The sequence below is a fragment of the Atheta coriaria genome, unplaced genomic scaffold (genome assembly GCF_025399875.1).
Source record: "Atheta coriaria isolate IRGN ID8LTWV9N9 unplaced genomic scaffold, Caltech_Dcor_3.1 hic_scaffold_9_pilon, whole genome shotgun sequence".
Taxonomy (NCBI): domain Eukaryota; kingdom Metazoa; phylum Arthropoda; class Insecta; order Coleoptera; family Staphylinidae; genus Dalotia; species Dalotia coriaria.
Window position 1 is genome coordinate 14,135,109 of NW_027045451.1, and position 25,625 is coordinate 14,160,733.

The 25,625-nt window shown below is 37.3% G+C and overlaps 3 protein-coding genes across 14 annotated transcripts in view; all 3 read right to left on the reverse strand.

The window, feature by feature from the left end:
- Positions 1-136: 136 nt before the first annotated feature.
- On the reverse strand, positions 137-8,496 carry Gp210 (nucleoporin 210). The gene is made up of 10 exons (XM_065311211.1): positions 8,260-8,496; positions 7,923-8,194; positions 7,173-7,516; positions 6,812-7,122; positions 6,479-6,736; positions 4,965-5,135; positions 1,996-4,906; positions 1,093-1,932; positions 888-1,032; positions 137-832 (listed from the first exon to the last, which is right to left on the reverse strand). The coding sequence occupies exons 1-10, from the start codon at positions 8,418-8,420 to the stop codon at positions 606-608; spliced, it is 5,640 nt and encodes a 1,879-aa protein (XP_065167283.1). The 5' UTR covers positions 8,421-8,496; the 3' UTR covers positions 137-605.
- A 1,303-nt stretch (positions 8,497-9,799) lies between these two features.
- Positions 9,800-11,732, reverse strand: LOC135798384 (protein PRRC1-like). The gene is made up of 7 exons (XM_065311225.1): positions 11,520-11,732; positions 11,044-11,371; positions 10,784-10,989; positions 10,625-10,728; positions 10,400-10,566; positions 10,153-10,342; positions 9,800-10,086 (listed from the first exon to the last, which is right to left on the reverse strand). Exons 1-7 carry the CDS (start codon positions 11,590-11,592, stop codon positions 9,973-9,975), a joined length of 1,182 nt encoding a protein of 393 aa, XP_065167297.1. The 5' UTR covers positions 11,593-11,732; the 3' UTR covers positions 9,800-9,972.
- A 251-nt stretch (positions 11,733-11,983) lies between these two features.
- Positions 11,984-25,625, reverse strand: part of Atpalpha (sodium/potassium-transporting ATPase subunit alpha) — a 33,427-nt gene continuing 19,785 nt past the window's right edge. For 3 of the 12 annotated variants that reach the window (XM_065311219.1, XM_065311218.1, XM_065311220.1), the window contains exons 2-9: positions 22,527-22,658; positions 22,214-22,460; positions 20,435-22,150; positions 20,062-20,363; positions 18,703-18,797; positions 15,245-15,419; positions 14,945-15,177; positions 11,984-14,856 (exon numbers count right to left, since the gene is read on the reverse strand). In XM_065311219.1, the coding sequence (XP_065167291.1) occupies positions 14,736-14,856; positions 14,945-15,177; positions 15,245-15,419; positions 18,703-18,797; positions 20,062-20,363; positions 20,435-22,150; positions 22,214-22,460; positions 22,527-22,658 (3,021 nt within the window). In that variant the 3' untranslated portion in view covers positions 11,984-14,735. Of the gene's footprint in view, positions 14,857-14,944; positions 15,178-15,244; positions 15,420-16,481; positions 16,577-17,482; positions 17,578-18,702; positions 18,798-19,703; positions 19,799-20,061; positions 20,364-20,434; positions 22,151-22,213; positions 22,461-22,526; positions 22,659-23,049; positions 23,131-25,625 lie in introns of all 12 variants that reach the window. The other 9 variants (XM_065311213.1, XM_065311217.1, XM_065311212.1 and 6 more) reach the window with 7 other exon arrangements.

Sequence of the window (25,625 nt, forward strand, 5' to 3'; positions counted from 1 at the left end):
AAGTTATGCAGGACTTAATTCAGGCAATTTGTGCTTTGTTTGATTAATTTTCTGAAACTTTCGCGGTTTGCGGTAATTTGAAAACTTTGACGGGAGTTCGTGGAGCCTTAAGTTTGAGAAATCCTGCCTAGTCCAATTACATTCTCACCCAACATAGTAATAAAGTTTATTTTGGTTAATTTTATAAATGAACACTTTTTGTAATTTATATACATCCATACCTCGCTATACAGTCGCCCTTTATACGACATTTCGCTATAATGGTCCTCTTCAATTCAGGCACGTTTTAGATTTACGGCCTAAAATATTTCGCTATAACGGCAAAAAAAAAACTATTTCGTGTCGTGTAGATACATGTTGCCAATCTTGCGCAAGCGCTATAATCTAGACCGTAAAGCGAGATATGGGTGTACTCCAACATATGTGGAACATAATGGCCGCACATTCAATTTTTTCAACGAGCGAAAAATGAGTATTGGTATCTCATTCCCCTCGTTTTCGAGAGTAAAAAAAATTATCAACAGGACGCCAAATATTAAATTAGATGATGGTCAGAAAATGGGAGTACAACCTCACATACCCTCGGCCGCGAACAATTATTTCTATTACAAGTATCGACGATTCCGTCGAACTTCGGGACTCCTTGTACAGTAACACGAATTATCTAAATCTGGTGGGGTTCGTGATGTCGAGTCGATTATTGTCATGGACGGCGCTAGGGTTCTACCTAAGTCGAAATTCCGCGATGGTGTTACCGATGGCGAGTACGAAGTAGAACACGGCACTACGTTGACGTTAATGGGGGGTTGTTGTTGAATGTAATGTAGATAGGCTGAAAACCGTACAAGTTGTAAATAACAAGCAGCCAATAAAGAAAGTGCACTTACTATAGGTACATAAAGTAACCATACAAATGAATCCCAGAATAACACTTAGGATAAAGCGATTACTGTGCAGAACAATTAGTAGTGGTTTGTCTGGTGGTCTGCAAGTTCCAGCACTCTGATCCCCACCTTCTATCTTCACACCAACCTGTAAAAATAAAAAATGGTAATTTTCTTGATTTAAATCATGTCATCACGGTATACATACAAGAAGATTTTGACCACTACTTTCAGCTTCAACTTCCAACATCATTACGTCCTTATTGAATTCCATGTTATCAGAGTTTTTTAAGGCAATAGTAAACGTTAACTTGTTACCATCTTGTTGACGATCTCCAACCCACAATATATTCTCATCTCTTGAACGCACTGTCAACGTCGTCAAGGCTTCCGGTGCACCATAAATTATTAACAAACCCTCAAAAGAATTACTATCCAAAGTCACATCTTCAGGTTTTTGCACGCCCGGAACAAAATTAAGTTTAACTTGTTTTGGCACGCAATCACAGCCCCCGGCCGATATTGTAAGATAAGCGTCGCTTTTTGGTAAACTGTGACCCTTTTGCACTAGTTCCGCTGTTGGCACAATACTGCAATAATGCTTGCCCTTTTCTACGTCAAATTGCGCCGTAGTCACAAATAAACTTGGCATTATGGCCGAATTATCAAAAGACAAAATACATTTCAGTGGTGATGGAACATCAATGCAGCAGAAATATTCACTGCAGTCGTATGACGTTAGTAAATTATCCTCACGCAAATGATCAATTGAATTAATAGTCACATGTAGTTTATACTCCTGAGCGTTAGTAAATGTTGCGTTGTGGGCATTAATTTGGATATTTCCTATCGGAGAAACAGTAACTTGGACTGGGGACGCCATGTGGTAACTGTGAAAGATGGTAGCTTTTCCAGGGGCTACTGCAACAGCGATGCCAGTGATCTGATCGATTTGCAAAATAGTAGGATCGGATGACGTCCATTTTGCCTCAATGTCCATGGTGACAGGAGTCTGGTAACAAACGACGTCACCAACGATCAATTGGTCCTTTTAACAGAAATATAAAGGTTACTTTCATAATTATCACGTAAAACATTCCACTAAACTTACAGTGTAAGGACTGATAACCTGGGTCACATTCAACTTCACATAGTCCACAACTTTTTCATTACAATCCGAGTTTACCTGCAGAACAGTTATGCCGGGCTTTCTCGTTGAAACAGTAAACGTATCGTTTGATTTTCGGTGTAAAGTAATGAGATCACTCCGTGATGCTTTAATATTCGTTTCCATGCCAGATGCAATAAGTTTATTGCCTAAACTATCGCAATATGAAACAACAACATCAAATTCACTGCCCAGTGGAACAGCGTACAAACCCTGCGATGACAATTTCCAATTACTAGCTAACGTCAACATCATGTAGTAAACGGGTTTAATTTCAACAGGTATAATCAAATTCTGTTTTGTGCCGGTATCGTCCACTGATGAAGCGAGAATAATGGCCGTTCCAGTTATAGAATGAGTGCTAACCAGACCAGATCGAGTAACATGAGCCAGAGTCATGGTTGCAGGACTTTTATATTGAACTTCAGTGCTAAATGCCGTATCACTCATCAGTTTATATGATACCTCATAATCATGATCTTCAGCGTTGGTTCTCAACTGTGTTTGGGAGTTTGGTGTAATATAAATTGAATTTTCCGCAAGTTCTATTGGTTCTTGTAATTGCAGCGTGTCGACAATATCGATTTCTAAAGTTGAAGTAAATACCGTAGTTCTTTTGTTGCGAATAAGTGTAGCGTTTAAAGATACTATAGTATGACCAGCTTGCAATCCCATTAGGCGCACAAATGGTAAATTTGGACTCGGACCATCTACTTTCGTATTTTCTATGACATCATATATGCGGGCAATGTGTGCATCTAGCACACTCCATGAAAACATAATTGGCGGCTTTATTGTTGCCAGAATCAAAGGAGTGATTTGATCAGGACGTCCAGTGGCCCAAATAGGAATTTTTGCACCAACCTTCACCCTATTTACAGGAGCAGTAATTTTAACACTTGACAAATTTATGACTTGCAATTCTGCCGAATCTTCAGTGTATACAATTTTTTGCCCACTGAAAGTAGATCCAATAGCCTTTGCGGTAACTTTAGTTTTTCCTACAGCCAGGCCCGTAGCCACACCATGCGTACAAATCATAGCAGTTTTATCATCATCAGCATTAAACTCCATGTCTGATGAGGGTTGGGGTCCACCTTTACATGTGTATTGCATGACCGCACCTACTGTTAGGGTCAGAACTCTCGGCTGGACTTTCAAAGAAGGAAAAACTTGCAGCTGCAGTGGATCGCTTGCTATGTATCCTTCATAGTCCGGATCACCGATATAAAAATTCAACTTAGCGTCACCCAACTGAGTTCCTGATATGACGTATTCAAATTGTCCAGGCAGCAATACTGATATTGGTGTAACAAGACGCTCAATGGTTGCTATAGGATTGTCCATAATATAATTCAATTCAATCAAGTCCAAATTTGGTATTTCCATTATGTTACCAGAATCATCATGTAGGCTAATTGTGCATGTGATGCATTTGCCCAACTCTACTTTATCAGACATTTCAGCAGAAATGGAATGGATCGATACCACATGTACCTGAATTTGAGCAGGTTTATTCACAAGACACAAATCAATAAGTTTTATCGAAACTTCTCCATTGGAAATGGGCATTATATCCAATGTTCGACTGTTGTCTAAATATTGAACTTGTACGATATCATCACGCGTCATACTTATAGAATAATAACCAGAGCCTTGTTTAATATCAACTTGCACTTTGTTTGAAGGATGGTTATAGATTGAAACCTCACTAGGTATCACAACAGTGTCATCAACCAGTAATAATGAAATCGAGGCATTGATTGGAGCATAAGTGGATGCATCATCCGTTTCGTCAGTAAAAGCAGGGCACTCAGCAACCACTTTATTTATATTCAGTATATCGTCATTATATCCCAGAATACTTGCAGTGAAATGAATTTCACCAGTGTCAATCTTAGGCGTCACTTTTTGATAACTCTTATTGGCAAATACAGCTGTACCTATTATACCAGTATTTTCATATACAGACGATGGTTCTCCAACCTCCGCTTTTTCAGTGGGTATCGTGTCAAATACAAAACTCAAACTGGAAAAATTCATGAATGCTCGTCCTTCACTGTCCAGAACTCTGATAATGAGTTCAATTTCCTGACCGCTTTGTACTACAACTCGTTCGGAGCTTAGATCCATAGGACAAGAAGTGGCATCCGCAACTTTAATTTCTGGTTGGATTTCAATCTTTCTTGGTTTGCCACAGATGACCAGCACTGTGGTAAACGCTTCTCGGTTGCGACAATTCGGTATTAGTGGAGGGTTAACAATCGAGAGCGTAATGTTACTTTGACCTAACTTGCGACACAAGACATGAACAACAGTGTATTCGTCATCAGATGGCATTTGATGACGAGAAGATACATCCATTGTTTCAACAAACTCCTCTCCGGAAGTCTCGATTTCAACGTGTTGTAAACCTGACCGACTACGAGGGCCACCAGTAAATATCAAATTTGTGGCAGAACCTACTGCCAATATAATTGTTCCAGTTGGTTGCAGTAGTTTTAAAGGTTTAAAGAATGTAAGCGTGACACTGTCTTGCAGAATAGTTTCGCCTAGTTGATAACTAATTGTAACCTTTCCGGTACCAACTTCGCTGCTGTAGATCGCTATGTTACCGCATGCAGAGCCAATAGCTTCGATGAATGAGTTTTTGCGATATGTAAATTTAGGGTCAGTTGTGCGTACTTTGAAGTTAAGATCCTGACAGCTAGTTACAGGAATTTGCGAACCAGGTACGGTATCATGTCCGTCTTTCTCTACGTACAGCGCTACATGTAGAAAAATTATCGTTCCTATTTCGGATTCCATGACAAATTCGACAATTTCAAGTTTCGAAGGTGGTAAAATGTTGAACCTTTGCGATAACATAATCTTTGAAATATCTCAATTCAAATATATAGACATTTGCTTACTTTGCAATTTCCCTAATGTTGTGATTCTTCTGCATGGCCGCAGATACCTCAAAAGATCCCATGTTGTGCGTGTGGACCCTTCCAAACTGCGTAACAATTCCAACGGAATGGTTCGTGCTGCTCCAAAGAAACTTCCCGTCACCTCCGATCGCCTTCAAATCGATATCATACCTAAACAATTATAACATGAGATACTTAATTTTCATTTTAGACTGTTTTGTTTACATGCGCTAATCCTCGAACAATTAACAAACTAGTAAAATTCTGCGCAATCGGTACCCTCAAAGTCCAAGCATATAACTTTTTATTAAACTCAAAGACATCGTCAAAATTCTGGCCAACATCAGCATAAAATTGGAGAAAGTATCGTCCCGGACAATTTGATGCTATCCTTTTCAACTCATTTTCAAATAAACTTTTCGGTTGATTCCTCAAGCAAGTTCCAGCAATATGATCACATCTACCCGCCTGACGTGCAAAACCGTTAAAGCCGATACCTATTTTATCACATTCATCACCGACAAGTTCAGGTGGTACAACAAGAAATTCTCTAGGCCCACTAAATACATTTAGGATCCTCGTCGTAGTAGTACAAGCTGATGGCATTAATATATATTGTCCTATTAAACTATGTTCCTTCGTTAATGGAGTTTGAAACTGAAGTACAACTTCCAAGGTACTATCAGGATCTTTATACGTTGGATTAGTTAGTGATACAACAATTGGCCTGTAGTGCGCACGTTGCCAACTTCCATTTCCGGTCCTTTTAAATACTCTCAGATTGAAATTTGTTACAATTTCAGGTTGACTGATTTGATACACCGATAAATTCTGTCCTGACAATCGTAAACAATGTGTGCTTAGGTGATAATGCTCTGAATCCCTGCCCGGAGGAGTATAAAAGTCATCACAATTTTGCCCTCCACGAATTTGGTACATTATTTCCCTTTTATCCCCAAAATTATATGGAATATTTTTACTTTCAGCACATGAACAACAAAAACCTTCACTATTTGGTATGGGAACTGAATCTTGTTTCACAACACCACATGTTGAATACTTATGATCAAGATAACAACCAGTATAATTGGGTTGGCATTTCGAATACACTTCCTCGTACGGATTCCAATCAACGTCACGAATGTAACTCAAATTAAACTTAAGATATGGTCGTTCTTGTTTGATTTTGATTAAAAAGGAGTTTCTAATTGATAATGAATGTCACAATCTTCAGCTGTGTTCACTATAAATGTTTCAATACGATCATATTTGCTTGTATATACGTCCAGAGTAAGACATGTTTCCGTATTGCAAAAAGTTTCATTAAGGTGTAATATCTTCAAGGTATAATTTTTTTGTACATTTCTACAAAGCGCACTTTGATATTCTTTTTCTAATTGGACTTCTTCGTATGCCCGGAGTGCAAAGCACTTATGGTTTATAATTATGGCAAGAGTAAAAATATGGTAAAAAGTCACACGCATGTCAAATAACTAAAAATAAATGTCACTTACTTTGGTCTGGCAACTGGATCCCAAGGTAAAATCACCTCCGACGGGGTAAGGACTATTCTAGGATAGATTATAATTTCACCTGAAGCTTGCAACGGCGGAGTAACGCAATCCAAAATAGCCGTAACCCATGCTGTACCCTCTAATTCGGTCCAACCTGTTTGCCAGCTGCCATTGGAAGCGCGCTCCTGAACGTGGAACGCTTCGCCGATTGTGGTATGGATATTAAAACCGGGCCCGAGGGTTAATTTTCGGTCATCTCTAAAAGTTTACATAAAATACAATATAATTAAGTACACACTTCAATACTATAAAGCACATCGTTTATAAACTTACTCTGTATATATTTCCGCAACAATATCGTGTTTTTCGGAGACAACAGTTATCCAGTTTTTGTACGGTTGTAAATTTAGGAGCAAGTAGGCAGGTTGAACCACTTTAATAGTGGCACTAGGCATTGGCAAAAGAACATCGGAGTCTTGGGTAATTGCAATATTATTATCATGCAAATATAGTTTGGTTTCACCAAGGGCAAGACCTTTAACAACGCCCGGTTCGAATTCATTGCTAGCCACGTCCGTGTTGACAACTTTAAGATAATATTGAGACTTGCTAAGATCTATCTCTTCCATTTTACCATAGCTGGTCTACAAAGCTAAATATAAAACAAAATTATTTAAATTTAACTGAAACTCACCTGAATCACTTTGAATTTGACTACATCACCAACCATTATGTACACCTCAGGTGGAAGCACCACAAGATTTGCAACGACACTCAAAACAATGTCGTTACTCTTTACATTCTCATACTCCTTCTGTGATAGCTTTACAGATACCTTGGATATGCCAGTTTTAAAGCCCTCAATTAACACTTTATCTCCCCATAGGCCTCTTTCTTCTAAATCAACTAACGATTCCGGAGTTTCATATGAAGAATCTTTAAAGGGCGTTAACTTTATGACTGGCATGTCACTTACTGCACCTAGAGGTGATATGAACCAATGGAGAGGTACACCTGCTAGAGTGCTGAATTCATTTCCTACAATAACATTACCAATTATTATATAAATAAAAAACAAATGTGACTATGCAAATATAATTGTTTGAGACGTTTTAGATAATTTAGTTTCTCAACTTCAAGCCAATTTACATAGTAACAAGCATATATAGATTCTAACATTGTTATAATTTCTAAAGTTATTCTTCTATTAAATCCCTACTAATATTATAAATGTGAAAGTCCTGATGTTTGTTACACTTTCATGCAAAAACTACTTAACTGATCATCATGAAAATTTGTACACATATTCTTAGTGGTCCCCGAATGGTTATACGCTACTTTTTATTTAATAAAAAAAATTATTTCTAATATTTATTTGATGGATTCAACGCGAGCGAAGCCGCGGGTTAAAGCTAGTATGTTTATAAAATATTAATGTACCTACCTTGATTATCATAAGCTCTAACATCAAAAATCTCAGGGGCTTCCTCTAGAATCAACTCTTTTGTCTTAGTCGTAATTGCCAGAGAATGAATGACATCAAAAATAACAACACATCGCACCATTTGCATAGTCACAGGATCTTCTGCGAAAATGTCAGCCAACTGCCTGCATCGATCTTTGGTATTGGTGGATATAACTACACTTGGAGCACAGTTCATTGATGGATTGTATTGCAAAGGCGTTAGTTTTACAATGTCGTCTCGAGTTGTAGTCCTATATGAGGATTTTAATTCAAATTTTAGAACATTTCATGCTTTCAATAACAGAGATAACCTCACCATTTTAAGCAGTTATCGTCCGTGGTATGCAGGGTAAAATTTGTGGAAATATCATCAAAAACTGGTAGAAGAATTCGTGCTACGTTCAATTTCAATGCGCCAGTGCCACTAATAAGTAATAGGACCAATAAATGCGTGAATAACATCTCGGCACTCGCCATAATTTTGAATTAATTTCGTTTGTGACATTTGTTTGGAACACAAGCGCGACTCACAACATACTCACATGGAGACCTACTGGCCTACGCATGGAAACAAGGGTACACGACAGTAGAGTACGAACGTACACGAACGTTGGTTTGGCTGCCGGACGATTCTCAGTCAGAATAATTCAAATACATATCTAAATAACTTTGACGCGTGAATACATAAATTTAAATGAACATTAAACTGATTTATGTAAGTTCCAATTGGAATCTTTGTCTCCGGGGAGATAGTATTGAACCCTGTAAAATAAGTAAATAAGAAACTGAACATATCCGAAATAATTAAGATAAGTACCTGAAACATGCAATTCAAGAAATTGAAAGCTGAATACATATATCAAATATGGGCATAAATAATATGCAATGTACACATGCCGACTAGGTCAACATTAATGATCACAGTGTGATCCCTGGCACAACAAATGGAGAAAGATCACATGGAGTAGGAATGCTTATGAACACAAGGGAATTGCAAAACATGTTAAAAACTTCATACCCATTTCAGAAAGAATAATGATAATACTGTTGTCAGCAGAGTAAGTAGTAGTAAATCTAATTCAGGAGTATACACCACCAACAACACATTTTACGCACAATTTATTGAGGTAATGAAGATAAACAGACTATGAAACAGGATGTGAATATAGATTTGGTTGATTTCAATTCAAAAGTGAGATAAGGATGGCAGTTTCATTGGACCATATGGACTAGGCAAAAGAAATGAAAGGGGAGAAAGAACAACTTATTATGTTCGCAAATGAACCACCTAATATAATTATCAATAAAACATACCTATAGGAATAGCTGCAAATCAGTTAAAATATACCCAAGGGCTGATATACAAACTGATTATGTGTACCTACCAGTAGGAGAGTTTAAGATAAGATGCAAGATACTATAAAGCAGTTCTTATCCACATTTCAGAAAGTAACAACCCTTTGTATACCCTTGTAGGTCAGGTATGCGACTAATTTGAATGCACTTGGGACGCAATTACTGTATATATCCGTTGTTTCGCAGCGTTGATTTTCGATACTTTAAGCACTATGTTTAATCGTTTTCGTTCCACGGATTTCTTTGATTCAGAATATGGTCTGATGGTATTTGTGTAATTCAGCATTTTCATCATAACTAAGTATATTGCGTCGAATGTGTCACAGTCGCACAGGAACGGAGTTTCCCGCTTTCGTCCTGTTACAATTTTTGCATTCATACTGTTGTAAGAACTTCGTTCTATAAACTATTAACCATTGTAATATTACTTCGCACTTTTATGGTGAGCATGTCTCCTACAGGTGATTTAGGGGGATTGCACAGTGAATGGTATGTAACTGTTTATAATTGTATAGTATATTACTATGATTGATTACCAACAAATACGAATTATTAAATTCCATGATTTGTAAAATCTAAACAGATTTCAATAAAATCAAAGCGCCTTAAAAATTTGATGACACTCATAAGCATAAAATAATTAGATTATTCAAAATTATAATAAAAAAAATAACTAAATGGGGCTACTACTATTTTTGTACAAAGTAGCCAATACATTGGCGGCCTGAAGAATGATATCTCGACGAGATGTTCCTGTCAGTGCTTGGTGCCACTCGCTGTTGGGAACCTAACATGAAACAAGTTGAATTATTAGCCACATGATGATGACATGTAAACCACTGTTTTTTCTTACATGCAAATTACTGCCCATTAAACTTCCAATAGTAACGCTTAATCCAGACCATCGCAAAGGGTAGTCAGCTGGAGTATCTTCTTGAGCCAAGGCAACAATTTCCGCTGGAACCGGTGTCATTTGGGTGAAAATTTGTAAATTAATCTGCTTGATTGGGTCGTTCAAAATGAGCACGCCAAGATCATACCATCTAATAACAAAAAACACCGAATTAAGATTTTGAATTATTTTAGAGCATTTAACGCACTTATCTTCCCCAACTTCAAGAATAAAATTTTCAATTGCCACAACTGGCAATGGCGCTGAAATTTTCGGATTCTTAAGAACAGTTTGAATGCGCTCTTCTGCTGCTTTCACTGCAGCTGCAAATCCCACAGGTTGTGCGGCAATATTTGATGATTGTGCCTCTATTCCCTAAAAAAAAATTAATATTTTGGAATGCCAAAATATATAAAGTAAAATCAAAAACTTACTGAACTGTAGCTTTGCCAAATACTGATTGGAATGCTTCCCTAATAGCACTAATCTTAGCTTCTTGTTTGGAAGCAACTAATATTTCACAATCACCACCAGAATCTAAAAATTAAACATATAAAAGAAGTCTGTTGAAAATATTAATTAGACAGATTACATATAAATTCACGCATTTGTGGATCCAAAGTTGTTATCATTGAATCAACAGAATTTTTAGCTTTTTCTGCTACTTTGGAAAGAATTCCCCCTGTGGAGACTGCACCACGCATCCAGTCCATAAAACCACCATTATCAGCTGATACATTTCCAATTGGAACCTGGTCCATTCCATGTTTTATTCCTTTGCTTGGTGGAATTGCAGCACTGAAATAAAATAAACTTATAAAATCAACAATATCATAAGCAATTATTAACAACCTAAACTGTGTGGGATAAAATACATCAGTAGATGATGAAGATACCTCTGCTGTATTTTTGATTTCATTTAAATTTGTTGCACTTGTTGCTGGTGTGTTTTGACTTGTTTGAATAAATGAAGGAACTGTTGTTGATGTTGGATCCAGAATTGTTGTACTTGAAAGAGAAGCAGTAGAAGCAGGAGATATAGCGGGATGTGCAATAAAACTGGGTAAAGTCGATGGAGGCTGGACAACTGAGAGGATATTTCCTCCAGATGGAACACTGGAGACTGATACACCAGGTGATGGAAGCAATGATGCAGATGAAGACATACTGCTGATTGAATCTGAAAAAGAGATATTAAAATAACACACAATGATGATTCATCTCCAAAAGCGTCAACAAAAAATGTAAATGTGGCTAGTCAGCATCTTATCTTGTTATTGTTTGTAGCACCAAAACAAACCCAAGTTGAAACGGAATAAAGTAGGTACCTGCTGTTGACAGTTCTTCAATTTTTTTGTCGATAATTTCGAACATTTCTCCATTTGAATCTTCGCGAGACATATCGTCTGTGCTTATGTGTTTATTCGAGTTAAATCTTATATTACAGATTATAATATAATCTGATTTTAGTAGCTACATAGTTTACTGTCATCATCAGTGAACACGATGACAGTGTGTGAACAACACTGGAATTTTGTAGATTGGCAGCTGTCAAATATTGCTTTGATTCGTTTGAAGTCGGTTTTGCTGACGAAAACCACCGACGAATATATATTTAGTAAATGTGGTAATTTACCACTTGCGCAAAACGGTCCTAAATCAGATCGTAAACTGACGATAATACGGTTTGATAAATAAACTACGCCTGCCAGAATGTATCTATCATGAACATGCATATAAATAGGTGTCTCCATTTAAAAAAAGCCATCTGAGCCTAAAAATGTGACGTGAATTGTTTAATTCTATCATCCATTTTATTAAAACCCAAATTTATACAACTTCAATACATACGAAAACATTAATGTGTGAAACGAACACAAAAGCGATATATATATATTATAATCAAATTGATAATAAAATGAACAAAAATATATGTCAATTGAATCGATAGAGAATTCATATTAACGTCTCTCAATGTTAATCATAGATTCGACACGGAAATGGGCAAACAATTAATTAAGTGATCACTTAAAAATATTTACAATAAGATAACAATACCATGGTGAGTTGGTCTCGGACCAGGGCGCGACAGAGTATATGAAAATAGGGCTCTACAGAAGCAGCATATTATCATTAATTATTATGTTATTCTTTTCGGCGGTACGCTCCTCCAGTTGTCACCGTCACCAACGTGTACTTTTGCATCATCTTCATCTGAATCAGATAGAACCTAAACAGAATCGCAATGAATTATGTGAAGAGAAGTGTTCACAGTAAGAATATAAGATAAAAGCGAGTGTGAATCGTGAACGGCTGTCAGTAGACAGTATACTCATCTTACAGCATTCGATAAAACAATGTAATCTTTATATATTTCTTTGTTTCAGTAATTATCATTCATATTTAATTACAGTTATGTCCAGTGTGTGTGTGTGTGTGTTGTTATATTATGAGTACTACACAATCGGGTGGAACGCTCCGCGGTGGTCGGCAGCACAATTTCGTCTTACATGTTTCAAGTTGTTTATTAGTTCGTTATATTAGTTTATATCTTAACATCGGTATTAATTGGTAAATATATTCGTGGTCGTCAGCAAATTCTCTTGAATGTTTATTTTGGTGGACGGTCTGGTAGTAGGTACCGCCCGGTGTTATCATTAAAACGTTATCATAATATTTCCATAATACTAAACTATATACAAAGAAAGTAGGGAGTAATTCATAATCGTATTAATTGATAATTAGAATAATATGTAATAATTGTTAAATTTGAATTTTCCATATGCTTCAATTACTTATTTATGCTTTCTTATCAATGTGTTAGTTTGTTTGCAATTTCGCCATTTGAAATACTTAACGTTTAATCTCATGTAGTTTATGCAATTTGTTATCATCTTAGCTTGTTTTACTTCTTAATGAACGTTTACCATCGTGATTAGTTTTGTAGTCATGTGTATTGAGCACGACCTGGTTACACTTAACACGATATAACAACACAGTTACAACTCTAGCTAAACCTAAGTGTTGAAAGCCTAATAATACTACTACTTCATCGTCATTCACATCGACACTACAGATGCTTCATTTTATGTTTCATATTTTGCTTTGTTTGTTAGCATAATTCGTTTACGCCATCGAGTGTTGTGGGGGAGGGAGCCACCGCGGCAAAAAAACAATAACCTGCCGTGTGGCCCAGCCTCCGAGGGCTCCAATCTGTGTTAGTTTTCGTAAAACGGACTGACTGACAGCACTAAGGCAACTGTTTTCAACTGGAATGTATGAAAACACTATTGCATCTAAAACGTAACGTAATATTCGACAGCAAGTTTCTTCCCATTGTTTTCGTGTTTCCTGTTTTTTTCTGTTCTGTTACGGATGTACTTTCGGGCAACATCATTCATGCGTTTTCTTCTCCTTTTTCATAGTTCGTGTGATTGCATTCGTTTTTGGTTTTTATTTTGTTCACTTATTTGGTTGAAGTGATTGAAGTTGAAAAATCGTTCGTTTCTGCGTGCTCGCCAGCTCGTAAGTTGAGATTTCGGAGTGTCGCGAACGAAACGTAATCAGTTAGATAGTGTAAAAACGAAAAACGAATTCGTAACCAACCATATTACATTATGCACTATGCTCCCGTTAATGTTAATTTTAATTAATTATTATCATTATCATCTGTATGTAATTACTGTGTACTGTACTTATTCCTCTTTACTTGTATTTAATTTCGTAATCATCATCTCTTGTTCTCGTTAATATTATTACAATATTGTTGTTTGTATCTTAAATTTCTTCTCATGTTCGATTTATAATTATTTGTTTGTTATCTTTAAATCATCTTATAGAGCTAAGGAGGGTGCGCGAGCCACGGCCGCCCAAATCAACAGGAAAACAACGGGAAGGGGACTGCCCCGTAGCTCGCGCACGCAATGTTTCATAACTTATATAATTTGTTATATTTTAATGTAATTTTTTTTGTTATTTTCTTTTTTCTCAGGTTTCTTCTTAAATATTCTGTACTTTTTTACTTAATAGATTCTGCGCAAAGCAGGACTTTTCACTAGATTAGCAACAGGATTTGTACAACATATCGATAGGGAACGACATCGTTAATTATCATAATTACATCATAATTTACGTTATTTTTTGTTTGTTATTATTGTGCATTCGATAGAACCCATTAGTTTTTGTTTTTCTTTGTTTGGTTTGCTTAGAACGTTTGTTTATCTTGGTAATTGATGGTTTCATCTTCTTTAAACATTACGTAGAGACAATATATAGATTTATATAAGCTGCCAAAAAACGGTGCACGTTCTAAAGTACACAAAAATAAATTAATCGTTTTGTATTCTCTTAGTTCTCATTTTCATTAAATTGTTTATATTATATTATGGTTTCGAACGAAATCCTTCCTATCGAGTTAACTGCGCCCCGTCTCTTATGTTATGCTTGCAATAAGTTGTTAGTTTGGTTGTTTTGATGATGTTTCAATTGGTTGTTTTGGTTTAGTTAAATAAAAGAGAGGCACAGAACGTTGGCAGTCGCTGCACTTAATAGTAAGTCTCTTGCTCTAACCACCCTCCGGGGTTGCGGCGTAGATAGAAACGTCTTGTCTCATCATAGATAAAGATTGACAACATGAATGGTAGAGCAGGTAACCACCATACGAATCTGAAACAATTACGCAAGCAATTTGTATCCGTTCCTAAACAACGTAAACCATCGATCGACGCATCTAACATAGCCTGGCGGTACTCACTTGAGTGGGAACATGCGGAGACCCTTGTCCATGCCGGGTGTGTAAGATAAGAAGGCGGCGAGCGCAGTCTCGAAAATGAGACCGAAATTGAGGGCCCAGTTCCGCATGCCCTGGTGGACAATGGAGTTACGCCTAGTCTTGCAAATGATCAAATCGGCCCACTGGACGACGACGATCGACACGAAGAAAGCGGTGTGGCAGGTGTATTCCAAAGTTTTCCTGTCGCGGTAGGTCTACAAACCCAAAACAAACCAAAATGAATATTGTATTTTCACCACCACACCAAGTCAAATAACATACCCATTCCTGTCCATATGAATCGGTCAAATCGTTGACGGCCTTCGAATCCCATTGCTTACGAATTCCGAAGAGTGTTAGTGGGAGGAAACCATTCTCAGCCATGATGACAAAGTATACGAAGAAACCGGCAGCCGCTTGGATCATACCAATTTGACCGTAGGCCATCGAAATCAACCTAAATATTTGATTAAAGATTTTTATCGGTTCAATCACAGTACATGACTATATTACTTGGAACCCTTTTATGTGCATTAAAATAATGAGCACATTGGTTCAAAGTAACATTCCTTGTAAACCGAAAGTTAAACCAAAGAAATGAAAGAGCAATTTTAATAAATCAACTCAAAACAGAGTACTTACGAAAAACATCCACCATGCTAAAGTAGCTCAATTAACATTTAAACACTTACATGCATTTTGTGGATTTGTTAGACAAACGTTATGGGCACATTTAACATATACACATTCATCGAACCAGAATCTCGAGGAGAAATTCTTCGACAGTAATTCATACGAATCGTCTCGGTAAAGAAAAGCGTTAAATAAAATCATAAGTTTATGCATGTACTACCTCAACCTCCAGGTAGAGAAAGCGACATCAATGAATCAAAGAATAATGTCACAACGAATCCGAACTCAAAAGGATTACAGTGATACATCAGGCGATATAGATTATATACATTGAAAGCTTGTCAGTTTATGTAGGTACTTATTACGTACTTCTGCTCGAATGCTGTCAGTGAAACATGTTGTTATCAGGGGTTTATCAAAAAAAAAAGGAGGAAACGTGAACTTTGCAAAAGGTAGAAGCAAACAGCAATGCATGCACTTAAGAGGGTTGTCGTTTCGTGGATAATGAAAAGTTTGTCCGTCGTCAGAAATTCAGGTCGTTACTTTGTAAAAACAAAAACAAAAAACATACTGTGTGTCACACAGCCAGTTAAAACGATTCAGAGAGCAGGGTATCAGTGTCTACTAATAAGTGCACTACACCTTTATCACACCAAACTATACCTCGGCCTCTCAAAAATATACGTGTTTCGTAAAAAGTCCACAGTAAGCAAAGAAACCATTTCGGAAAATTCCGTGTGTGCTGCGAGGTATTAATCGAATAGTCAGTGTGGTGCGATAGCAGGTGGAGAGTATCGAGTAATAATATTCAGAAATAAATCAAAACAAAGATAGTAAAAATCATAAGTTATTAAGTGGAACAAAAATTGCGCGGCGGTGGACCCACCTTCGATTGACCAAGTTGTCTGTATAAGGGTCTCGCGGCTGTCGTTTCATAATGTCCGACTCCGGAGCCTCATAAGCCAGAGATATAGCAGGCACCTATATAGTGACCGGGCGCAATATACATACAGTTAGTAGTGAGAAACGACATGCACAGAGTGTTTTTCGTTTTGAATTTTTCAGAGGTTTAATCTTGTCCTGAATTTGTTAGTTCAGTGTAGTTGTGAAGTAAAGTTGGAGAAGTAGTATGATTTGGTCGCTGTCAAGCCTTACTTCGAATCGAGGATTATTGTTGGTCAGTATGGCAACAGAGGCCTGGGATAAATAAGGGCGGGCCTGTCGGCGATACAAAGCTAGTGGCAGAAAGGAGAGTGGGGTGGGCGGCATGAAACACTGTCATCCATGATGCGTGACAAAAACGATCTTTGGAATATTTGTGTTCACATGGGGGTTACTTACCGATGCTCACATTTAATATACGCCCAATGAATAATACTAACTTAGCTTGCTCAGCTCACTCGAGCAAAGAACAAAAAATTGAAGATGCGTTGCAAACTAAATTAGTAATACTCTTTTGATGGAAATGCATAAGCAATTACAGAAAATGAAATAATAAAAGACAGTGGTAGAATGCTCGCGTGCAAGCAAGATAATGTAAGAAAGAATTATTTACAAATGGTTCATTTTTCCGATATACGATATTTTGGTAGACAATGAAATTTGTAAGCAGAAGTTAGGATGCGCTTAAAGAGTGAGATACGAATATCAAACAACGGTCACGAAATCAATGGCGAATTAATAGTCGGATGTTACATCGATCAAACTCGCAACGAATGGGAAAATAAGGGAGATGGCGTTATTGTATGTTCCAAAAAATCATTATTTCTTGAATTGTCTGATTTGTTAGAGCAATCAATGAAATAAAAATACGAAAATGTTCTCATAAACGATGCAGAAAATCGAAAGAGAATGAGGCATTTTTAGAACCGTAGTGTTTGATATTACCTTTCGTTGACCAGTTTATCAGTGAAAGGGTTTCTAGGGCGACGCTTCATGATATCAGACTCGGCCTCCTCGTAAGCCAAAGATATGGCGGGCACCTGAGCTCGTTTTAAAAAGAGAATCAACAAAACACGTCAAACCAATTGAATGGAATTTTTCCGCGCGCAAATATGAAATTGGACTCTTTTGCACGCGCACGTATCAAATGCATCGATTTTACTTTTAACACTCGAATGAATGAGTGAATGATTGATTGATTAGTAATGAACGATCTGGTGATTGAATTTCGACAAACGGGAATACGTTTCATGAATGTGTTGATTACGCATGCACAACAGCACGGCTATGAATTGGACTAGAATTACGAAATCTACTATTTCTAAAATTTTCATCAACTGCAGTTGCTCGTAGTAATCAGTATGTGAGCAATGCGACGAAACGAATCTACCAATTTTGGACGTGTTGAGAGAATAATTTATAACATACCTACACAACAACAATTGGCGTTCATCAAAAATCATGTGAATGAAGAGTTAATTCAAGCAAGCTGTGCGCCAAAAATAAGCCGACTTTGTAAGGAGCACAAAAACTTATGTCACAGGGAAATGACAAGGATTCGTCTGTAAAAATTGTAAATGTGTTGTGTTCTGCTTGCGAGATGTAGCTCATGTTGTAGCAGTATGTGAAGACTACATTGGAGAAAAGAACCTACTACTCTTTATCTAAGAATTTAGTTTGGCGATAAACTAAAATATTGTTTGTTTACAAGAGAGAAAGAGAGAATATACGTTATAATATCGGATTGCTGCAGCTAGTTCGTTGATAAAGTAAAATTACAGTAGTGATTAAAAATTCAGAAAATCTATTCATTACCTAATGAGAATTAATCGTCATATTAAAAATGCAAAGTTCATGCATAGATCATTTCACCGTCACATCGTACTCGTCAATATAATAGTTAGGCATCAAACCAGTTAAGAATGTTATTCCTGCATCGAATAACAAAATGGTATTAATTCGTAAAGTAGCTTTGCTTAAAATAGTTTAAAAGCAGAATAAATCAGAAGAGAATGGCGTGAGATTCGAGACGTTTGCATTTGGCAAAAAACCAACTCAAAAAGCAAAACTTTCGTTTCCGTGAAGTTACTAATTAGATTAATAAAAACTCCCACCCAACATAAACGTTGTTAGTAATAAAAGAAAATTAAAACAAAAAATCGCACCTAGAGTTCACAAGTTTATCATCATATGGATTCCTAGGGGGTCGCTTCATGATATCGGCTTCAGCTTCTTCGTAAGCCAATGAAATGGCAGGCACCTAATAATTCACATAAAAATAAAATAAAAATAAGAAATAAATAGAAATTAAAGTGTAGGTAATCATAAAATAAACATCAAGTATCGATGCCTCCCAGAGAACACTTCTTCAATCCACTTTCTATTTATGACAACAATTTTACTACTGAACTCTAGGTAAACCCACCTCGAGTCGTAAAACAAAAAAATCCCCATTTTACATAATTCAAATAATATTCAACAGAATTGCAATGGTGAGTTGGAAATACTATAAGATAGATTGCTAAATACTCTCTGATATAACGTAGTAAATATCATAAGATAAGATAAAAGTAATGAATTAGTAACAGGAAATAAATGTAAAATACTTATACCTGCTTCACTTTACCTTTTTCAATAATGCGCTTTTTCAGCTAACGTTTCGATTTCAGTTATCACACGTGTTCAACTTGATTACGCAATCAGCAAATAAACAAACAAAATACCTCGCATATGTTTGAAGAAAACAACCAAAGTAAACGCAATGGAATCTAATTCGATGCTTATGCACTTCTTTCGAATCTGCTCAGTATTTGTTTTTCAGAATTATTTAAAAATAACTTACAACCGTACCAGAGAGAAGAGCACTTATTGACTGCGCGTGCCGGACTTAAGTCAAACGATCTCAAACATCAATTTTATTGATTGACGCAGACGTTGACGAAGGTTCGACCGCTTGGTCAAATCTTGCAAATATGAAGAAAGAAATAAACCGAGCCTACAATGTGCACAAAATCTCTTCAACTACATGCGCTTTTAAAAATAGATATAATATACTCGCATATCGTATAAAATAACGTAAAATTGAAAGAAATTGTAGAATATAGTACTGAATAAAAAATCATAATGATAATATAGTAGATAACTGTATGCGATGTCAAATTTGTACCTTTCGTTTACTAATTTGTCGTTGTATGGGTCACGGGGACGCCTTTTCATAATGTCCGATTCTGCTTTTTCGTACGCAAGTGAAATTGCGGGCACCTAAGCATTAATGTTTCATCTTTCAGATTATGTATGTCACTCATCATTTTTAGTGCATTAATTGAATTTGCATAACTCTCAATACGTTTATAGTGATTACAATCACGTTGTTCCTTTTCTCTGAACAAAATTGCAATCTGAATCTAACCTGATTGATGCCTTTTAATCTCTTGTGATAAATTGATCAATTTGCTATCAATGTATTCGTTGATTTATGTTGTATTAATTAATTGAATTGGAAAGTAATTGAAAATAACACTCACCATGTCAGTTCCCAAATCAATGCAGAGAATGGTGACGGTACCAAGTGGCAGCGGGATATCGCACAAGATGAAAGCCAAGAAGGGCGAGATTTCGGGAATGTTCGAGGTCAACGTGTAGGCGATAGATTTCTTCAAGTTGTCGAAAATGAGACGACCTTCTTCCACACCTGTGACGATAGAAGCGAAGTTGTCGTCGAGCAGAATCATATCGGCAGCCTGTTTTGACACATCAGAACCAGCAATACCCATAGCAACACCAATATCGGCCTTTTTCAGAGCGGGTGAATCGTTTACACCGTCACCTAATGAATCGAAATAAAAGAAGAAAATTGATTCAATTGCTTATTATTGTACTTCAGATTAAAGAACATACCTGTTACAGCCACAATGGCGCCCATACGCTGGCAACCCTCAACAATGATGAGTTTCTGTTGCGGCGACGTTCTGGCAAAAACGATTTCAGTGTGATACCTAAGCACTTCGTCAAGTTGGTCAGAAGACAAATCCCGAAGATCTCCACCATGGATAACGGCAGCCTTGGCTTCGCGCGGGTTTACTTCAGAGACGGGGATATTCAAACGGGAAGCAATGTCCTCAACGGTCTCATTACCCTCGGAAATAATACCGACCGATTTAGCAATAGCCTTGGCGGTGATGGGATGATCACCAGTGACCATGATAACTTTAATACCAGCGCTACGACACTTGGCAACGGCATCCGGTACAGCGGCACGTGGAGGATCAATCATCGACATCAAACCCACGAAACGCAAGTTGTCAAGCTGGAAGTTTGGATCATCTGAATCGAATTTGTAGCCCAGAGGATATTTGTCAGTGGGCAGCAAAAAGTCGCAGAATCCAAGCACACGTTCACCAAGACCACCCAACTCCAAGTATGCATTGTTGAATGCCTCTTTCATTTCCTCATCAAGAACTTTCTCCTTGCCGCAGATAAAGATAGTAGAACAACGTTCCAGAATTCGTTCTGGTGCACCCTTCATCACCAAAATATGACGGGGATCATTGGGATCGTCACTTTCGTGGACGGAAACTTGGTATTTGTTGGTCGAGTTGAATGGCACCTCGCAGATCTTTTTGCACTTGCGTCTGTAACTCATTACATCGCCCAATGCCAATTCCATGCATTTCAAGAGAGCAGCTTCCGAAGCATCACCATTGACTTCCTTTTTGAGAATCGGTACACCATCTTGACCAGGCTTGAATTCGGCGCGGTTGCAGAGGGTAGCAATGCGAGATAATGCCTTGAATCCTGGCGAGGTGCGGTCGTATTGTACGCCAGATTGATCTTCAGTGGTATCGGCTTCAATAATCTGGTTGTCAAACCACATATGGGCAACAGTCATTCGGTTCTGGGTCAAAGTGCCAGTTTTGTCCGAGCAGATTGTGCTGGTGGAGCCGAGCGTTTCGACAGCTTCCAAGTTCTTGACGAGGCAGTTCTTGGACGCCATACGTTTGGCGGTGAGCGTCAGGCACACGGTCACGGTAGCAAGCAGACCTTCGGGTACGTTCGCGACGATGATACCGATTAAGAAGATGACAGCGTCGAGCCAATGGTAACCTAGGATAAATGCAATAACGAAGAACGTAACGCCTAAGAACACAGCAACTCCGGTAATGAGCTGGATGAAGTGGTGGATTTCCTTAGCGATCGGCGTTTCGCCGGTGTCGAGACCGGACGCCAGACCGGCGATTCTGCCCATGACGGTGTGATCGCCGCAGCTGATCACGACACCCTTGGCAGTGCCTTCAACAGCGTTTGTCGAGAAGAACGCTAAATTTTTGGTTTCCAATGGATTCTCGTGGGTGAATTCGGGACTTCGGCTCTGCGGCTCGGATTCGCCTGTCAGTGACGAATTGTCGACCTTGAAGCCGCGAGATTCGATGATGCGAATGTCAGCAGGAATCCTATCGCCGAATTTCACCTCCACAACGTCGCCCAGTACCAGATCTTCGGCGCGCAGCGTCAACTTTTCACCTTCTCTAAGTACGGTAGCGAATTGAGGTACCATGTTTTTGAAGGACTCCATAATTTTGGAGCTCTTGCTTTCTTGATAATACGAAAATATACCTGTGTACAAAGAAATCTACACTTTACATCTGATCTATCGGTTTCAAGATACGACCAACGTACCTGTAACGATAACAACGGCAGCTAACACGATACCAAGATAGAGGTTATCATCAGCTGGTTCTTCAACGGTACTAGCCTGAATGGAATATGCGATAAAACAGAGGATAGCACCGATCCACAGTAACAGTGCAAAGCCTCCGAACAAATTTTTACAGAATTTAACCCATTCGGGGGTGGTCTTGGGTGGGGTGAGTGCGTTGGGTCCGTCCCTTTCCAAATTTTCCTTAGCTTTTGCATGACTGAGGCCCTGTTTACAGAAACGATATATAGCTCCATACCTCGACCTAGTATACACCCGCCATTTTATACGTACATTTTCTGGATGTGTTTGGAACCTTTGGTATAATTCTTCTGGTGAGATCTTATGATAATCGATGTCCAATTCCTGTTTTAAATCATCTAGGTCGTCACCTTTCCTCGCCTTCGATTTTACCTTCCTTCGTGACTATTAAATATAAAACAATTAATATTAGTTTTATCTTTAACAAGAATTACAGTAATGTGTGTGTATTCCATTTAAAATCCAACGTGCCACCGAAACCAACGTGTTCCGAAATCGCACACGCTTACTCATATTTGTGCTATTTGTAATTATCAATTCCTATCCACAGACTAGGTTCGTTTTCAGCCAAAATTAGTTAGATTTACTTCATTAATTACCGTCAAAATTTGGATGATTAATGAGCATGCAACATATAAATATGAACATTAATGAAAATAAAAATACATTTTTAAAATCGAATTATTAAAAACTACAATAACCCACCACCATATAATTTTGTAGAAACATCAGGCCACCACCGCCACCTATAAATTAAATCAAATCCCAACATTACCTTTGCTCTTCCATCAGCCGTTTTGTTATCGTCGTAATTTGTACGGACCGTCGCCCCGCGATAAGAGTCCGAGCGTCCGTGCTGTAACACAAGCAACTACTTCTAAGGGGCACAAAAATCATATGCAAAATAAAAATAAACGTATTGCCAAACAACAGGACACACGAAATTAGAGATGTACCGAATTGTTAATCAACTAGGCAGTAGAGCCAAATATTTGGCCCCCTTTATAATAGGCGCGATATCGTTGAATGGAAAGAGGTACCTAAAGCAAAATCCTATTAAGCCAAACATGTCCAAAAGTCTATTAAATTTTAAACAGTTGGTACAGCTGTTGATAAAGCGAAACAAAAATTCAAAAATAGAAATCATTGATTGCGTTAATAAGCTAATATGTATTATATTCGGGCTATTCGGCATTTCGGCCAAACGCATGTCGGCACATCTCTACACACAATACACCAAACATGCTGTCTATAATCACGTCCAGCAAGCAAGGGCACAACGACAATAAAATAAATCGCACTGCAATTGATTAGTTTATGTAATCACAGCACATTTACAGGCGCGTAATATGTGTGACGAATGTGTTTTTGTGGTTGAGCATGATTGTTCATCGATTATGATTACTATACGCGCCTTTCGTAAATGTGTTTTATTGACCGGCAGCAGCAGGAAAACAAGAGTAAAAATAGACCAAACAAAACGAATTCAGTATCAAACACATTTCAAGCAAATTAAAACCGCATCAATTGCATCCTGATCAAGGACAATATTGGTTTAAACAAAAGAACAAAACTAGTTATATATTGAAGGAGCTTATTACAAAAATCGAATATTAGCAATTAATATGATAAACTGCAAAAAGGTTTGCTGTTATAAGTTATAAATATAAAAAAGCGATGTGCGTAACTTATGTGTGTTTGAATTTTTTTCTTGTATCAGTTTTTATGAAATGTATGCCAAGTTTATAAATAAGCGTTAGCATTGGAACTTTGTGCGAGGATTATATCGCGACAGCGCACACTTACCTATTACAAAATTTAAAATCATTCCACAAAATAGAAATAACTATATATTATGAATGGTGATTTTTTGCATTTCTTAGTTAAATATATGATAAACATCACAATAAAGACAATTAAGATAACATAAAATGATTATGAATTGGGTGATGCATCAAAACATTGATAAAGATCAATTTAGAATTTAAAATACATACATATCAATGCATAATATCGTGGTCTACCGCTTGCGCAGTAATTAAATTAAGTAGTCGCACACTAATTGTCTGTGACTCTATTATTCAACCGATGTGCAATCACAACTACTGCACGTTGTCAGCTAGTTTGCGCGTGCTTGATTACGCGCGGTATAGAGTAATTACGATTCGTAAGTGAATTTCTTTTAATGGCTCCGTTATACGTGCTAGCGTCTTGTTTTGTATGGAAAAGGAGCGGCGTTTATCCGCCATCAACTGGTCGAAACTAGTTCTCTCGACATCAAACCCGTGCACAAGCTTCGCGTTTATTTACCTGGTGTAAAGTACGTCTCTGAGTGATGATATATACAGGTTGTAGCAAAAGTAAAACTTGATACACTGTGAATTAATAAAATTCGGCGCAAGATCGATTCAGAAAGTCTGGAATTTAGACAATGATAAAACATCGTTTGTACACCTTGAAAATCTACTGGTGCCAAATAAAATAGAATATTGTAAAGGTTCGTACTCAGTAAACTTATCTGAGTACCTGTGATAATTTAATAATTTAAATAATTTTAGTACTAATTAAATATAACCTTTGACATTGAAACATACGAATGTTCAGGTTACCTCGACTTTGAATGACATGTAGGTACAGTGAATCAAAAGAGGTGAAAAAGAATATGCTGTACACAGTACGCACATTAATTTCGTATGTGCGGCCATGGTTTAAATCGAGTCAAGGTCTTATTTCTTTCGGTCATTATCGACCAATATTTAGTAAAACAACACGCGCTGTTTGAATTAATTGCGCCGAATACATATACAAAGTTGTAAGGTATTCTGGTGTTTTATATTACATAATTACATAATAATTGTCTTTAGTCTTTATTTTATATCCACGCAATCACCGGCACATTCTCCCATTCTTGGATTTAATTTTTAGTACTTCAATTTTGTTTCTGTTGGATATGACTTGCGAAAGTGCCAATATCAAACGCATATTATAATCTTTGTGTTTAGTTTATATATCGTGTACATTCACTTCATGAAGAAAAAAAACATACACGACATATAAACGACACACAAGGCCCCGAATGTACAGTTGATATTGCAGCTTAGACGAAACTAAATACGAAAACAAAACGGTGACACCACGACCATTCTTCTATTATTGAATTTCCAAATAAACTCTAAATTTATCCAAGTTCAGAATAATTGCATGAAACAATTCCATTTGGTAAAAACTTGATTAGTATACGAAGTATCAAGTGAGCTAAGCGACACTTTTAGACACGAGATTGTTATCAACGTTTAGCAACGTGATGCTTACGGATTTTTCTACTTCAACTCTATTACCACGATGAGATTT

Coding starts and splice junctions, on each gene's coding strand:
- Gp210 (XM_065311211.1), bottom strand. CDS start 8,420: ATGGCGAGTGCCGAGATGTTATTCACGCATTTATTGGTCCTATTACTT. Junction 7,517..7,922: donor TAGAGCTTATGATAATCAAG/GTAGGTACATTA, acceptor ATGTTATTGTAG/GAAATGAATTCAGCACTCTA. Junction 5,136..6,478: donor GATCCAGTTGCCAGACCAAA/GTAAGTGACATT, acceptor ATAATTGTTTAG/GTATGATATCGATTTGAAGG.
- LOC135798384 (XM_065311225.1), bottom strand. CDS start 11,592: ATGTCTCGCGAAGATTCAAATGGAGAAATGTTCGAAATTATCGACAAA. Junction 10,567..10,624: donor TTGGCAAAGCTACAGTTCAG/TAAGTTTTTGAT, acceptor ATTTTTTTTTAG/GGAATAGAGGCACAATCATC. Junction 10,343..10,399: donor CTTGAAGTTGGGGAAGATAA/GTGCGTTAAATG, acceptor TTTTGTTATTAG/ATGGTATGATCTTGGCGTGC.